Source organism: Brachycentrus maculatus, unplaced genomic scaffold (assembly GCF_059751285.1).
Source record: "Brachycentrus maculatus isolate JH-2025_06_01 unplaced genomic scaffold, ASM5975128v1 h1tg000692l, whole genome shotgun sequence".
Lineage (NCBI taxonomy): Eukaryota > Metazoa > Arthropoda > Insecta > Trichoptera > Brachycentridae > Brachycentrus > Brachycentrus maculatus.
In genome coordinates this window covers 13,287-31,804 of record NW_028281424.1, presented here as the reverse complement: position 1 = coordinate 31,804, position 18,518 = coordinate 13,287, and the positions used below count along the sequence as shown (strand labels likewise).

At 34.7% G+C, this 18,518-nt stretch overlaps 1 protein-coding gene across 5 annotated transcripts; it reads right to left on the bottom strand.

The window, feature by feature from the left end:
* Nucleotides 1-930: 930 nt before the first annotated feature.
* CPT2 (Carnitine palmitoyltransferase 2) lies at nt 931-16,068 on the bottom strand. Of its 5 annotated transcripts, none has more exons than XR_015838918.1 (9): nt 15,545-15,684; nt 13,630-14,245; nt 12,271-12,449; nt 11,003-11,273; nt 8,840-9,036; nt 8,581-8,750; nt 4,878-5,296; nt 3,464-3,686; nt 931-1,146 (listed from the first exon to the last, which is right to left on the bottom strand). XR_015838918.1 is itself a non-coding variant. In XM_088274584.1 (8 exons), coding segments are annotated over exons 1-8 (2,004 nt in total). In that variant the 5' UTR covers nt 15,979-16,068; the 3' UTR covers nt 3,272-3,535. The 5 variants fall into 5 exon arrangements, 3 of the variants coding, with proteins under 3 accessions (XP_088130710.1, XP_088130709.1, XP_088130711.1); XR_015838919.1 differs by having other exon boundaries at nt 15,346-15,604; XM_088274584.1 differs by lacking the exons at nt 931-1,146; nt 15,545-15,684 and adding an exon at nt 15,978-16,068 and having other exon boundaries at nt 3,272-3,686.
* Nucleotides 16,069-18,518: the final 2,450 nt, after the last annotated feature.

Sequence of the window (18,518 nt, the reverse complement as noted above, 5' to 3'; positions counted from 1 at the left end):
CGCAGCAAATGGTGTTATTACTAAAAATTAAGATTTTTTTTTTAATTGTTGAATAATCACTTTTTATGATAAAAATAAATTGGTATTATTAAATGTAATAAAATACCAATAGATTTTATTAAGTACCTACATACATATAGTACCGACTTTCAATATTGTGACAGTCGGTAAAGCATATATATAATAATATATTTAATTTATAAAAGATTAATTAAGAATACACTTTTATTGTCCTTTCTTTAATTACAAAGCAAAACGTTGTTTATTTTATCATTATACACCCACTAATTTACAAAGAAGAATATTACCACGTTATATATATATATATATATATATATATATATATATATATATATATATATATATATATATATATATATATATATATATGTATGTATGTATGTATGTATGTATGTATGTATGTATGTATGTATGTGTATATATATATATATATATATATATATATATATATATATATATATATATATATATATATATATACAGTATCTACTCAATGAATTAGGGCCACCCATTATTTTTTTGAATACCCTGAAATACTATCTAATAGAGAAATTTCAAAAAATAAAACGTTTCTCGTCAAACAGTGGACAGAATTTCAAAATCAATAAAAAATCAGTCACCCGTTACCAGCAATCGGCGAAAGAACTGTCGTAGGATTAGAAAAACAACACCGAGGACTGATCAAAAAATCGTTCAAAGTGCCTTAGAAAACCGTAGTGCATCAGCAAAAACATTAAAAATAAAATTGGAAGAAGAGGGTATAAATATATCGGTATCAACACTGAGGCGACGTCTTTACGAAGTAAACCTGAAATGCAGGCGCCCTGTAAAAGTACCAAAATTGACACCACGAATGAAAGTGGATCGATTAAAATGGGCCAAGCTACATTGAAATTACTCGGTAGATGATTGGAAAAAGGTATTTATTTAAATTGAATTTTCAACATATCATTTTAGTAAATAAACCTATATATTTGAATTAAACTTAAATTTTCATTATTTTTCAGGTCATCTTTAGTGATGAGTGCCGGTTAGAAGCCGTGACAGAGAGCCGTCGATTCGTCAGGAGAACACCAATGGAACGTTACAATGAGGCCTGTGTGGTAAAAGTTATCAAACACCCCCCTGCAACAATGATATGGTCATGTATTATTAACAATTTACCTAGGCCGTTGTTTTTCGTGGAAGGAACAATGAACCAAAATTCCTATAAGCAGGTCCTCGAACGAATTTTATTGCCCTTCTACCATACACTCGACCCAACAGAAGGTCCATACACCTTCATGCAAGATGGGGCACCTTGCCACCGGGCTAAATCAATAATAAAATTTTTGTCTAACAAAAATCTGCCTTTGCTCCCCTGGCCTGGAAATTCTCCGGACCTTAATCCTATAGAAAACGTATGGAGCATGTTAAAAAATAAGGTATACTCATTTCCAAATCTGACAGTAGACTGTCTAAAAAAAATATTCAAAAAATTTGGTCAGAAGACGAAGAAATAAAAAACATGATAAAACAATGCATTTTAAGTATGCCAAAAAGAATTGAGGCAGTTATTTCTGCCAAAGGTGGAAATACTAAATACTAACTATATTTATATGAAAATATATGCATAATTTAAGCGTAATAAAGTGTTCATGTGTAAATAAAATTCAATGTTGTTTTATTCAAGGTTTTCTCTGAGTTATTCCTGTTTGAATTGAGAAATTGCGCGAAATTCTGCGTGGCCCTAATTCATTGAGTAGATACTGTATATATATATATATTTATATATATATATATATATATATATATATATATATATATATATATATATATATATATATATATATATATATATATATATATATATATATATATATATATATATATATATATATATTGATATATAAACATATATATTATAACATATTTATTTGGTACTTTTCAAATTTATTTGCATTTTTAGCTTCGTAATGCCGTTTAATGTTATACTTTTTCAAGATAGAAACAAAATCATTGCGTATCAGGCATATTGGCTTTGTTTTAAATTCCACAAAAAAATAGTTTACAGTCCATCTGTCTTCAAAACTTCTCAGTTTTTCTGTTACTGTTCTCTTCTTTAGTCCAACATCTTTCCTACTTGACGCCATTATGGGTCTTGAAATTGTCAGGATAGTGAAATAATCCCATAAATGGGATATGAAGGAAAAATGTGTGATTTGCTCCAAGGGCCGCAAGTAGACACCCGGCGGGCCGCGGGTTGGCCACCCTTGATCTAAGGCAAGTAAACAAATTGAGATATTACTAAGCTTTTGAACTGAATAAAAAAATATACGCAGCATTTGAGAGTTTAAGATGCCAAGTGTCATAAAAGTATTGAATTTCAAATATTATTTAGTGTTCAGTACATATTTGCTTGTTGCTTCAAAGATTTAATCATTATTCATTTAATCAAATGCAGTGGAAGAAACAAAGTATTAATAAATTTTATATTTGTATGTAAAATGTTTAATAAACATCAATGTTAAAATACGTAAAAATTTACTTCCTTTTTATGCAAAACATTTTTAAATAGCGTCACAAAAACGTCCTTCATTTCTTATAATGACAAAAATCTTGTTGAAAAAATGAATTATGTAACATTTCATATTTTGTAGCTCGGAATTCCCCATTATAGTTCTAACACAACAGAAATATATAAATTTTATTTGTATAGAATAGTTAATAAGAGTATTTATGTAAAAATTGCATCTATTTATTGGAAAACCAACAGAACACAACAATAACAATGTAATAAAAAAACAAACTATATAACGTCCAGTTACAGGTTTCCTCTTAAGAGGGAGTTTGCGGTTTTTTGTGAGTAGATTCAATTAAGTAAGCGATCGTCTAACATCTCGTCATCAACATCAGCATTTCGTCGTAACATCGCTCGCGGCGAGCATCCGAAACTATGGATGGAGCGCTCGGTTCGGTATACTGACTGTCTGAATGCTCGCATCGTAATGTGTTACGTTACGACGAAATGCTCCAGTTAATCTCCACCTTAAATTTTTTTTTTTTTTAAACTTATTTTTTCAATCCGAAAACGGTGTTCTAAGAAAAAATTCAAGTATGTTAAATGTAACCTGGGTTAAAGAAAATTCAGTTGCGGCCATCGCTTACTAGGCCGTAAGTAGTTATGTAAAACTCTGGTGTAAACAAACTGTTACATAGCTATTTTCCCAGTTATTATTAACATGTCGCAATGTATAATAAAATACTTTAATTTTAATAAAATACAAAATATATTTCTAAAATAAAATGTATACAAACATTTTGTCATATAGATTTCAATCTAGTATAGAATAGAAAGAAAAAAAAATCAATTGATTGTACATAGTTGATTATTTATAATAAAAAATAGACCAAGTATTTATAGCGAAAAAATAAATATTTCATAAATATATGTTTTGCATACTTAATATAATCAGTACAGGCTTAAATTTTTAAATATGATTTATATAAATTGTAAGCACAATGAATGCTCGCATCACACTTCCTTCTTCCTATTGCCAGTTGCCATCACTTTGTAAATATCATCGTAGGACTTCTCTAGCGCTTCTACAAATTCTGATCCAGTATGACTTTTTCCTTTATAGCTTGTTACAACAGTTCCGAGGGCATTATCCATGGCGTAGTATCTGTAAGAAATAAATACATTTATTAAAACTACGGATATTTCGTACCCGCACCCAAAATGTAGATAGGGCACTGCGCCAGATTGATGCAGTATTAACTTGATTGTTGTTTATGAAGGCAGTGTGATCAGTCCTGCGCTCTAGATTCTTAGATAAAGGAGTGGAATATGTTTAGTGTTGATGACATAAGTGAAGTAGCTTAGGGTTAAGCGCATTGATGCTATTTAGGAAAGAAAATAGGGGAGGGAGAGTAATAATGATCTTGGATGATTTATATAGTGACATTTTTGTAAAATACTACCTCAAGAGTGCTTATACAGATATAGTTTATGATATGAAAATGATAAATAAATAAAAATATATTAAAGACAAACGTCGTCAATCAGCTGAATCTGAAGGGAGGAAGTGGCGCCGCCGTATTATTGCGTCTTCTTGGGCTTGAGCATGACCAAGATGCTGGGCAGGAAGCCTCCCTGTGCAATGGTAATACAGTGGAACCTCTCATAACCAGTAATTTGCATCACAAGCAAAAAAAATACTAAAAGTTTCTCCCTTAATGAGCGACATTTCTCATAACGAGTAACAGAGAAAGGGCAAGTCCCTTTTTAGCTAGGACTTCCGCGGCTTGGTAAGGAGTTACCAAGAAGACCCTCACTTCTGCTTGGAAAAAACTTTGGCTAGAGAGTGTTGTGGAATGTGACAGTCAACGAGATTGTCATTTAATATCATAGGACTCGAGGTGGAACACAGCGATATTGAAGAGCTTGTGAAAGAGCACACCAAGAGCTGACTACCAAAGAGCTTATGGAGTTGCATCGCGTTTCACAGCAAGGAGGTGGCTATTTGCGCTACAATTTTTTTAACGATAATGCTGTGACAAATTTTCCCTAAATATATATTTATTATACATTATTTAGTTCTACTCTCCTGGACTAGTGTTAGAAATGATTTGTTCATAAAAATTTTAGTGTGTCTAAATACTTGTTCACAAATCTGGACTATCTCCAATTATAGGAGTTATTTTTCATATTATTTTTTGACATCTCGTCTTTGATGAAGAAGAAATATGGATGTCTGACTTCCATATTTCTTCTTCATCTTAATTATAATAAAATATATTAATTAATAACAATAACAAAAGTTTCAAACAAATAATTTCAAAACAAAAACTGAAAAATTTCCAAGAGAACATACCCAATGCCAAATCCGTCAGAACACACGGGCCCAAATCCTCCAGCCATTACCGAAGGAGAAGATAGAGTACTGGTACTGAGAATGGAAGTATTGAGCTTCTTGTACTCGATATCGGCAAATATCCCCGGAGTGGCAGTCCCTCTCTGCTCAGCCATGTGCTTCAGAGCGAACAGGTGGCGGTCGAACCCCTGTCCCATGGCCGCCTCCTTGGTGAGCTGGTTGTGCGTGTCGGAGCACTTGGTGAGCATGAGGTGCAGCTGATCCGCAGGCGGCGCGGATGCGCGGTGCAACGCATCACAGAATGCCTTGGTATCCATGGTGCACGGTCTCATAGTTTCTGTACGCCCGTGTTTAAATGCAGCGGTGCTACACGATTCGTAAGTGCCCACATATTTCCCAGTCATCAGATGATAAGCTGCCTAGAAAATAAATTAACCTAGCTTACTTCAAAAATGTGTACCTCTCTTCCTAAATATATACGAATCATTTTGAAAAATAAGATTGTCTACAGGAGAGTATGTATTTATTTTGGATCAAAAAGGATATTATTATTTTTTTTAATTTCCAAGTGTTATGTAAATAGTTTTTGCGAAATGCATACAATGATATAAAAAAATTACTTTAGAATATTAATGTTTTTAATAAATATTTTCTCACGTACATTCACGAAAATATGCAGAAACTTGTATTATTGATTACATACATTCTTTTTAATTTAAGAAATGAATAAGAAAACCAGAAAAGCTTAGAATGTTATTTCTCGGTAAAAAAGTAACTAGAAATAGGTAGGTTCACTGGATGACGCTTCTTGAGAGGACGTCTCCGTCGAGTGGCATAGGATACTAGTTCTTGTTACCAAATGTTGCATTTTTGCTTTTTCTATTAAGAAAAATTTTACGCACATAAAATGTGACCTACACTTAAAGTAACTAATATTGTTGATATTTTATACAAAATAAATAAATCAAATCACAAAACCGCTTCATAAATAATAAATTAATCAATAATGTAAAACAATACATTTTCAATGGCAAATATATTTGGGGACTTATGAAACCAACAGCTGAAAATTAACAGTAAATAGTGAAAATATTTCAAGATTAAATTGGCATTTGTCAGGTAATACTAAATTATTCGAAGATATTGACTTTTACATTTCAAAGATGGTACTTAACCACCCTATGAACATACGTAATACGTCTGTTATACTATCGCCCGAACGCAACATGACATATCTTGTACGTTTAGGTACAAAAAAGTTTACCCACAACCACAGAAACGTTTGTGGTACATCAAATTGTTCCTACTCGCCATACGCATACGAATAAATCATTCGGCACGTTTAGAATTTCGAGGTCAATATCACTAGCTACCTATTTTTGCAATGTTTGCAGAATATGTCGAGATTACGTTGATTAATATATTAAATTCAATACAAAATATATTTGTAAAAATATTCAATAGAATGTCTTAGCAACAACCAAAAAAATACGGCGACATCTTATGTTGAGAACCTCTGACTTGCAAAGGGTCATAAATAGGTATATTGTTTAAAAATTGTCTGGTACATTGTAAATAAGTATTGTTATTAAGAAATGGAAAACCTGAGGATTTTTCACCTACTTTTTAGATAATATCCCAAAGGTAGGGTGGTTAATATGAATATTTGAAGGAATTAGAGATAAATGATACTTGAAGAAGTGTTCTACGAAAATGGCGCTCTATAAATTGTCCAAATATTTTTTATTTTTTATTTATCCTCCAAAAGCACGATGACATTGGAGGCATATACATACAGCGATACTCATCTGGGCAAGATTGGTGCCTGAAAGGGCTATGATCAATTTATATTTATATTTCAATATAAAATAAGCGCACATTGTAAAATAAAGGCGTGATAAACGTCGTTCCCTGGACACACAAATAGCAGCAGCCGAACAAGCAGCCCGTAAGGTAATACCTCTAAGCTTTTTAAGATTACGCACCAAATCTGTGGTAAGCGGCCCCCGACAGCAGGCCCAGTACGGGGCCCGAGCGGCCAAATCGAGTCTGAGCCCGATTGCGTGAAAAGCATATGGAGAGATCACTTCTGCCGCGTGCTAAATCGTCCACCCCCCTTAGACCCCCTCGATGTGCCCTCAGTATCTGCCCAACTGAGCGCATGATATTTCGAAAAGCACTTCAACGCATACCGAAATTATATCAGCTATTAAAAAGCTGAAAAATGGAAAGGCGCCTGGTGTCGACGAAATACATCCGGAATACGTCAAGAGTGGCACGGACGCTCTCCTCGACCCCCTGTATCACCTACTTTCAAAGGTATGGGAAGAGGAAAGGTGCCCGAAGGATTGGGTAAACGGGGAAGTTATAGCCCTCCACAAAAAGGGTGATCCGCTGTTGTGTGATAAATACATAAAATTCTGGCACAAATAATACTGGCACAAGAATCCAAAAACCAATAATGCGAGTCCTCAGAGAGAACCAAGCGGGCTTTCTACCAGGCAGGGCGTGCGCTGACCATATACATAACTTACGATGCCTGTTACAGCAAAGTAACAAATGGAACTGCGCCCTTGCCTGCTGTTTTGTAGACTACGAAAAAGCTTTCGACAACACGCATAGGTCTTCTCTTTGGAATATCATAGAAGCATATGGAGTTCCTGTCAAAATTGTGCGCATTATCAGGGCGCTTCACACTAACAGCGAATGCTGCGTTAGAATAGATGAAATGTGCAGTGAACCATTTGAGGTCTGTACTGGGGTGAAGCAAGGATATGTACTAGCCCCATTTCTCTTCATCATCATGTTTGACTTCATCCTACGAATGTCAATCCCACCGGATCGAGGAATTGCAGTGAGTCCTGCTCAGAAATTATGCGATTTAGAATATGCGGACGATGCAGTTCTAATAGAAACATCGATCGGAGCCCTGCAAGATATAATTGACTCCCTCCAAATGAACACCGCTCGGTTAGGCCTAAGAGTGGATGCCAAAAAGACCAATGTCATGTGCAACTCAGCCTGTCTGGACCGAGATCAACATCTTACCTGTGAGGGATGAGCGCTCGATCGAGTCGACACCTTCAGATACCTTGGAACACTCATGGTGGAGGATGGTAGTATCCAGAAGGAACTGAATGTACGGCTTGGAATGGCAGGAGCTATATTCAATAAAATGCCCAATGTCTGGGACTCACTGCTTTACTCGACAAAAACCAAGTGTCGTCTCTTTAACGCCTGCATCCTAACAGTGTTGCTGTACGGATGTGAGTCATGGCACCTCACCAAAGCTCAAAGCAAGAAACTAGCAAGTTTTGAAAATAGGTGCCTGAGGCGAATACTGGGTATAAAGTGGTATGACTTCGTCAGGAATGACGATGTGAGAAGAACTCAACAGCCCCTCATACTGGAAGTCCTGAAGAGGAGAAGGTGGACATGGTAGGGACATTCCTTAGAATGCCACCTGAGGGCATCAACCCCTCATGTCTCTTCTTCCAACCCCGAGGATTCCGGCGCCCCGGAAGGCTGCTGACGACCATTCACCGACTATACTCAGCAGAACTTCGAGACGCCGGACTGACCTGGGAGGAAGCCAAGGAGATGGCGCGTGACAGAGTGACTTGGAGACGTCTCATGTTGGCCATATGCTCCACCTAGGGAGCGAACATGGAATAAGAAGAAGAAGTAAAATAAAATGATTTACCTGGAAACCGAGTTGCATAATGGAGTCGGGACTGAATTTGTACTCTTTGCAGACCTTTTTACTAAGTTTCCCATAAATCAGGTAATCAACTGAGAGTGACGAGTACCAATCTTTGTACGTTTTCATTGCCATCGAAATGTTTTCTTTTAGTTTATCGTCTAAATTAAAATCTAGTAGAAGAAATAAATGATTATTAGAAAGTATATTTAACCTAAACCTATTGTAAATCTACAATAATATTTATAAAGTATACTCAAACCTAATTTCTTGACAATACTATCAACTCCATCTTCATTGCAAGGTGTTGAGAGTGAGGCAAATGGTTTAGTTGTGGTTTCCTTGTAAATGTCTTGGAAATATCTCAACACTGCGACACCATCTCCCCACGAATGCTCAAAGTTAACTCCACTCACTCCATCACCGGTCACTATTAAACTAAATGATTTATCAAACCATCTGGAATAAAGAATGTTTATTTTAGCCAAAATGCAATAGGATGATTGTGGTAACTAGGATTCAATAAAACTGTTTAATGGAACTGCAGACAAATTATTATTATTTTGGTTTGTTAAAAAGTGTGAAAAACTAAATATTTATTTTTGCAGAAGTCTCACACAAATGAGGTAATTTGATGGAAAGAAGATTTCTCACACAAATGAAGTAATTTGATGGAAACTGAATATGGAAGTCTTATCTGTATTGATATACATATCTAGAATTTGTATTTTCATAACAATTTAGACATTTTAAAAATATTGTCTATTTATATAAAAATGTCCTGTCTGTTTGTTTATTTGTATTTGATGCATTGCTATACTAAACATTGGAAATGTTTGAAACTTTTAAATCTTCATGACATCCTCGCGGAGGTCAATGTATTAAAACGATCACATGACAATGTGATTGTTTTAATACATTGACATCAATGTGATGTGCTGCTATGGGTTCACACCGCTAAAATAATGTGGATTTGAAAAAATAGTTGTTAAAATATGGATTATTTTTACTATCCTATTTCCGAGATGGAATTTTTACACCATCATAATAATTATTTCAATTGATAAAGATAAAGTAAAAACTGGCAGCCGTTGTACTATTTTGTTTTGCATATATCTATCTATAATGTATATGGGTAAGTAGATGACATGCGCAGGAATAAAGTAGAATACATTCATTAATTGATTCGGCAGTCACTTTGTAGTAAAATCTATCCTTTTTTAATTAATGTTTTATTCAGTAAATACCACTATTTTTTGCACTCACAATAGCGAATACATTCGTTATGATTATGATTCGAGTCGAAAAGCCCTAGGACACCGGGGCAGTGCTAGTTCCATAGTTCTCGTAGTGCTGACTTACTTGCTCTGTTACTCAAATCACCGTCATAGTGATCCGGGTATTTCAGCCGAAGGTCGTTTTTCTTCCGCCCTTACACGCTCGGACTACATGCCGCAGCGAAAATACAATAAATAGCGTCAGTGTAATGCGTATACCATATAATATTCGCGTAATGCTTCCCACCATGAGTTGGGCTGCAACACCCGTGGCATAAGGTACTAAATGCTCTCCACAGATTTTTTCATATTATTATTTTTGTACATACATATTTCGTTCTTTTGTAATTTTTTTGCATTAAAAATACATTTATTTATACTTATTTCATCGCAGTTTTTTTTTAAGAAATATTAATTTGGGTTTTATTTTTTTAACCGGATCCACGCGGCTCGCATAACCGTTTGTGTTTTTACAAGACATGCCCCATACGCGGCTGACATAAGCGTTTGTGTTTTCACTTTGCTCCAAGTTTCGAACCTCAGTTCAACTTGGAGGGATTTTTTCATGGTGTGAAACTTTGGATAAAATAACACGTCAATCCTCGGCCTTATGACATCTGTTGAAATATCTGACTAATAATTTGTAACATCACAAGGATAAATAAAACAACAGATCCCTGATTTTTCTTGCGGTCGGTAATTAGTCCGCGCCATAATCATGCCCTATATCTGTCTCACTCTCGACGCTACGCATCGCCAGTGGGTAAGAGTGACACACGATGCGTGTTTTGATTTATTTATGTTACGATCTAATTTGTTTATATTACGATATATTTCAAGAATAATGTGACATGTGTATTTTAGAGTACCAAAAAGGCACAATGAATCCCATTGAACGTTTTTGTTTAGGAAAATTAATCGTTTCATAACTAAATACATGATAAAAGTAATAATTTAAAAAACGGCGAAATACAGCCGCGCACGAGCGTCTCTTAGGAACAAAGTTAACGCGTTTAAAAGGTTAAGGATTTTATATCATTATTTCATTTTAAATATTAAAGGATAAAGAAAGGCAATGAAAACATTAGCTTGTGCAACTAAACATAATACCATTACATTGTTTGAAAATATATATCAAAATATATTACCTATTGCAGCCATCTCCGTGCAAGAAATTCCTAAGAATTTTGACTTTATCATCTCCCATGGTATCGTCATCCAGTACCAAATTAAAGAGGGCAGAATCAATAAGTTTAATAATCTTTTCATTTCCAATCTGCGACAAGTAATGTCTTTGGGATCCCCAAACATCTCTGTCTTGTGTTGTGAGTATTCCAACGGGGTATTCCGCGGCTGCTCTTTGATCCTTCATAATATAGTCCAAGCGAGACATTATTTGTCGGGGCTCTATTAAGTTACCTGAAAATGTGTGCCATGACCATATCATTCTCAATCTGATGATTTGTACATTTCCTAAAATTATTGTGGTTTTCGTAGTTGAAGAAATATTGAATTGTATGTAACAATTGTTTGATGATTTATTTTATAAGTAAACAACATTAAAATATGAATAAAACAGAAAAGGATAGGAATGAGGAAAGGAGGCTTACCCTATAATAAGTTGTAGATTATTCCTTCCTGCAGCTAACGGTAGTAGGTTGGGTCGGGCAGGATAGAGTGGGTAAGAATGGAGAAACACAATAGAATAGAAGTACAACATCATGAATCAATCAAATTTCATCTAACTTACATAACTCAAGTGGCAAAAAGCAAGTGTTCTCAATTATAATTTAATCATGTCTTACCACAAAGCGAATGCCAAAACAATAAATAAAATTTTAAAAATATAATGTATATATACATATATATATACATATATATATATATATACATATATTTATATACATATATATATACATATATATATATACATACATATATACATATATATGTACATATGTATATATATATATATATATATATATATATATATATATATATATATATATATATATATATATATATATATATAAATATATATATATATATATATATATTTATTTATATATATATATATATATATATATATATATATATATATATATATATATATATATATATATATATATATATTTATATATATATATATATATTTATATACATATATATATTTATATATTTATATATATATATATATATATATAAATATATATATATATATATATATATATATATATATATATATATATATATATATATATATATATATATATATATATATATATATATATATATATATATATATATATATATATATATATACGTATACATTTACAAGTTTTTTTTTAAAGATAATCCATATTTGCAAAGGAAAAAAATGCAATATTGTTGCCAATTACTTAAATTTTATATTTACCATCTTTATCCAAGACATCAAAAGTATAGAAATGCCCTTTTCTCTGTACTAAAATATGTTTACTTCGATTGTCGTTGACTATTCTGTCCATTCCCATTTCAGGAATACGACTAGAACCAAACAGTCCAGAGTACTGGCTCATATCCAATGGATACGCATTGAAGGCAAAAGCTCCATACCTGACAAATTACAATCAGAGGTAGATTACGGTACAGTCAAACTCGGTTATTACGAGCATGGATATAGCGAAATCTCGGATATAACGAGGAAACTTTTGTTGACATTTTGGTTTGTGATTTTCTCCACACATTTATTCACGGTTATAATGAGCTATTTCTCGGCTATAAGGAGCAAATATATATTAAAACTGTTTTAAAATTAGTGCCTTTTTTTAAAACACAATAACACCCTTTTCGACCCTATGCAATAAAATGTGACTGGGGAGTCAACTAGACCGATGCTGCTGGGATTGGATTACATTTATGACAATAGTTATGATACTAAGTACCCGCGTAATTATCCGCGCATATGGTTGAAATTGCATGTAAAATATTCACGGTTTTTGAAGCTAAAAGGTACCTACCACTGCCGGCAGCTCATCACTTCATCACAATAAACAACAGATTTTTTAGTTTATGAATGTCATGCTTGTTTCGGGGATTTCTACGATAGTTTCCATGTGCATAATAAAAATTATGAGGTGGGGAATGTCAGATCAATAATAGATCAAGTCGGATAAAAACAAACACTCAAATTAAAAACATGTCTACTTAGGAGAAAGTGTCTACATTTGTGAAAAGGTGGAAATTACTAGAACGCGGCAAAAATATTGAAGTGTGTAAAAAGTTTTCATCATCCACGGTGTCAACATTGCATTTTTGATCTGCATTTGAAAAGAACATCACGGACCCGAAAAAAAATAGTAACCGTGATGGTATGAATGTTGATGAAACTTTAAAACAATGGTTTTGTACCCAAAGAATTGTACCCAAGATTAAAAAATATATATATTAAAGTTGTTTGACAGAAAAATATGACATGTGTGTAATGGGTGAATTGTGTATTTTTATTTGAATTGCGACTTATTCTGTTATGCGACCATTCAAGATACTTTGTCTTCAGGTGATGTTCATAAAAAATACCTATCCTCGGATATAACGAGTAACGCTTATAATGAGCAAATTCAGTCGGTCCCGTTTTCCTCGTTATAACCGAGTTAGACTGTATATATAATAATAATGAGGAGTTAAAAAAGGATATTTGTATATATATATATATATGTATATATATTTATATGTACATATATATTTATATGTATATATATTTATTAATAATTTGTTAAAATAAATAGTCACTAACCAAGACAACGAAGAAGGCAACTTTCCGGTTACAGAGCGGAATAAACTCGTGTCACTCTTCTTAGGGTTCAGATGATATACCTCTGGTTCTAAAATACCCGCCCGCAATGACAACATAAACCTCAATGAAGAAATCAGCAAGTTTGTTGACCTCACCAGTTGATTATTAAAGTCACTATTACTATCATTGTTAAATATCAGCGCCGGATTATAGTTTATAGGAAGAGGTATCCTGTCACTCCAGTACATATCGAACCATGGCTTGGATATGTAGCTAGTGTGATTATTTTTCTTGTCCTCGATTCGCAAGTTCTTGTCTAAATCTTGTCCGATACCATTACAGAAGCTCTCCACCTGCGACTCGACGTGTGTGTAGGCACCGTCGGTCAGCAGGGGACGCTGTGCGGCCAGGTACCGCTCGCAGGACCGCCCCAGCACCGGGATGGGCAGTCGCGGGAGGGACTTCTGGAAGTGCATCGTCGGCAACTTGCTCCGTTGCATGAACTGGTACTCGCCATTCTTCGCTTCACTTCTTGTACTCGCGTACCTCGCACCGTGTTTCATTACCACATTTATGTTTAATGGCCTTACATTTCTCATGACAGACATGACAGTCACTGAAAATATTCATATATGTTTTATTAAAAATTTAATTATTATCAATAAAATTAAGAAAAGGGTTCGGGCATGCCAAATGAATGGGTGAAGAATCGTAAAACAAATTTATGTAGTCGGTAATAGAAGTAGAAGAAGACCAAGGAAAACTTGGCACAATCGAGTATTTTAAATACTCGAGAGTGGTTGGCCAGGAGTTAGAATAATTGGGGGGTATGTTATGTATGAGGAGCTGCATGAATGTGGAATATGTGAAGATTGTTCGCAAAGACAGATAGATGTTGTGTACTATTCTCCCTGACTACCACTGCGGGAGCAGGATCATGGTTAGTTAGTTACTTAGTTACAAATTCAATTAATTCTCCATTAATAAACTTTTATACATAATTTAATAATAAATAATAAAACCCTTAAGGACCTCCAGAATGGTAGCCGAGCGTGTTGACCATTATACTACAGGGAGGAAAAGAACAAAGCGACACCAATATCGAAAATTATAACACTTATCCGCACCCCAATGGTGCATAGGGCACAGCTTCATATAAACGCAGTGTTATCTTGATCGTTTACACATGAAGGAAAGGTGATCAGCCCTCCGCTTCAGGTACCAGTCCAGGGTAATATTGAATAAATATTAGAGTGAAAAAATCACTAATATTTATTTTACCCCCCTTGGGAATCGAACCCGGGACCTCCAGAACGGTAGCCGAGCGTGCTGACCAACTTTAAAGATAAAGACAGAATATTACATAAATATTCAAGATAATAGGCCAAAGCAATCGTAATTATTGACTAATTCGACTACAGACATTTTAGATAAGATTTACAAAAGAAGATAAAAAAATATTTAAGTAATTTAAATTTCATTTTAGGAATAAAAAGTATGATTTTAAATATGTTTTTAATATTAACACAAGTATATTAAAAAGTATGAAAGAGTTATACAGATTTTTTACCCAATTAATGAAATAGGCTGTAATAGAACTGTTAGGGATTCAAAATTTCTAATAATGTAATTATTATCAATCTGCCGTTTTCCTAAAATCCGAGGACACTTCGAATAGAAGGAGCTTAAATAAGAAATAACTAGATATTTTCTCACCTGTGCTATTTTTCTTATTTATATTTAAGGCAAAATATTGTTATTCACGCGATTAACAAAGTTAATAAATTTGATGACAAACATAAATCGTTTTATATAGAACAAATCAGACTACTAGATTAGTAAATCAAGACTAAATCTTAGGATTATATGCTAAAAGTGCTAATTATATACGTATTTTAGTAGATTATATACATACTAGAAAAGTATGACCAAAGAATAAACAACGTATACGGCGGACTCGAGGATAACGAAAAGTGACGGATCAAAGATTATATGTGACGGATGGAACAAAGGTTGCGTTCTTTTACCACATATCGGTCATTGAATGATCGCAAAATGAAATAATTGAGGCATGGCTAGCGCACACGCGAGTTATCCGCAGGCGTTTTGCCGCATGAAAATTGTTTTAATAAAATCGGAATTTGGAAAAAAGATTGAATGCTTGGTACGTAGTTTTCGTATGACCGCTCCTTTGCATCCTCTTAAGTCTGATCCGTGCCCCGAAATTCAAACGAGAACTGTCGAGGAATTGCAGAAATGTTCGTCCTGGCCGGTGGATCCTGATACCCTATAAAAGAAGCACGCTAAGTGTATTGATTGAATAGTATCTTTTTTACGACAGTTGTTACTTTAGGTTGCTGCGTCCTACGCCGTAATTCTTCGTTCCTCACAAAGTCAAGCTACCGAACGCTTAAAATTAATTCTCAAACCTAAATATACAGTTGATCTGGGCTCAAGCAACCCTGGCACCATAGAGGTTTCATGTTTCACAGCCGTATAATAAAATAATAATAAAAAAATAGAATAGAATTATACTTTTGATGATAATAAATACAAAAATGTAATCTTTTATACAACAATTATTAAAATATAATTTTAATAAATTCAATATAACATTTTATACAATAATTATTACATATAAAACTAACTAACCATCACGCCGCTTCCCCGCAGGGGTAGACAGAGAGAATAGAACGCCACACCACTGTCTTTGCAAACATTCTTCGCCTCTTCCACGTTCATGCATCTCCTCATACATGTTCGCCGATTGTTACGACTCCTAACCTGACCACTTTCAAGTATTTGGCATACCTGATCGTGCCATGTTTTTCTCGGTCTTCCTCTGCTCTTTTTTCCACTTACATTCGCCTCGAAAATTTGTTTTACCTTTTTTTCCTCACTCATTCGTTCTACATGTCCAAACTATCTCAACACACCTTTCTTAATTTTATCAATAATGCTTATCTCAACTTTGCATTCCTTCCTTATTTCACTATTCGAACATTTATCATACATCATTTTGTCGCACATTCTTCTGAGAGATCGCATTTCGACTGCATTCAGTCTACTTTCATCCTTCTTTTGCCAACTCCATGTTTCACTTCCATACATTAGAGTTGGAACCAGGACTCCGTTGTGCACTGCCAGTTTAGCTTCCGCTGATAGGTTTTTATTTGCCATAACTGATTTCAGTGCACCATTCACTTTGTTCCCAGCATTCACTCTCCTTTCTTCCTTTTCATGTCTTTATCAATCTTTCCATCCCTAGAAAACATACTACCCAAATATATGAAATCATCTACCTGTTCCAAAATCTCTCCGTTTACACTCAGATCTACATTCTTCTCTTTCAAAAACCATAATTTTGGATTTGCTAACATTCATCAACAAATCACTTTCCTTGCACACATTATACACTTTTGACACCAACGCCTGCAGGTCTTCTCTGCTATCGGCAAGAACAGCATCGTCAGCATACAAAAGGCAACAAACAGTCTAATTCTTCATTCTAGCTTCAACATTTAAATCTTTCAGTTCTTTCATGCAATTATCTATGTACAGGTTAAACAGCCACGGTGACATTACACATCCCTGTTTAACACCTTTAGAGATACTAAGCCAGGATGAAAATGAACCATTTACCTTAATGCATGCAGTGCTATCCTCGTACAAGGATGCAATGCCTTGGATAAGTTTACTGCTTACCCCATACTCAGTTTACACCTACCATAGCTTCGTTCTATCAACTCGGTCATACGCTTTCTGCAAATCCACAAAAGCACAGAAAAGCTTCTGGTTTTTGGCCAAAAACTTTTCCGTTATGTTGCGTAAGACAAAAATTTGATCCGTACATCCTCTCCCATTCATAAATCCACTCTGGACATCCCACACTTTGTCCTTTGTTATGGTTCTCACTCTTTCAATAAGGATTCGACTATACATCTTACCAACAGCACTCAATAGACTGATTGCTCTATAGTTCCCACATTCCACCCTAGAACCCTTCCCCTTGTTACATGTATTATATTTATAATTTATAAATTGGCTACGGCTGTAAATAAAGGGGGGAAATACGGGCGGCATTTAGTCTTCGCCAATCACAAATCCAATTTCCGAATTGCCTTCATAGTATTGGATTCGGTGGCCGCTAGTCCAAAACGCACTCCCAGTTTTTATTGAAGGCTCCCAAATTTCGTGTTACGTTTCATGTTTTGTATCATGTTTTGTATCATTATGAACACTCCCAAGCAAACGAGTTCATGTTTTATGTTATGTACACTCCCTACGAGTATTCATGTTTCATGTTATGTACACTCCGAAGTAAACGAGTTTTAGTTCCTTGGATCTTAAATCAGCAATGAAGATACTTGTGAAGGAGAGATCAGACGTCGTATCGCCATCGCCAAAAGTGCCATGTCTAAGCTAGACAAAGCCTGGAAAGACCGAGGTGTGAGTAACAACACCAAGATGAAGTTTGTCAGTAGCTTGGTCCACGACCATAAAAACAGCAGAAAGGAGAAAAATTGATACCTTCGAAATGTGGTGTTGGAGGCGCATGCTCCGAATTCCATGGAGAGCTAGACGCACCAATGAGTCCATTCGCCAGGAACTACGCTTGGATGGCTTGACTCTGGCCAATATCTGTACCCGACGGATTCTCCAGTTCTTTGAACACGTTGCGCGTGGCAAAGAGGATAGCCTGGAACGATTGGCTGTGATCAGTAGCCTGGAGGGAAAGGGAGGGAGAGGAAGATCCCCACACGATGGACCGATCAAATTAAGGCACTTCAGTGGTTGGAGCGCTATGTGCAGCACAGTCAAGGGATAACTGGAGAAGAGTCATTGCTTCTGCAAGGGTCAAAACCCTTAGCAATGAAGAATAAGACGTA

Coding starts and splice junctions, on each gene's coding strand:
- CPT2 (XM_088274584.1), bottom strand. Junction 12,450..13,629: donor TTGCCTTCTTCGTTGTCTTG/GTTAGTGACTAT, acceptor GTAATTTGTCAG/GTATGGAGCTTTTGCCTTCA. Junction 9,037..11,002: donor CACGGAGATGGCTGCAATAG/GTAATATATTTT, acceptor TCTTTATTCCAG/ATGGTTTGATAAATCATTTA.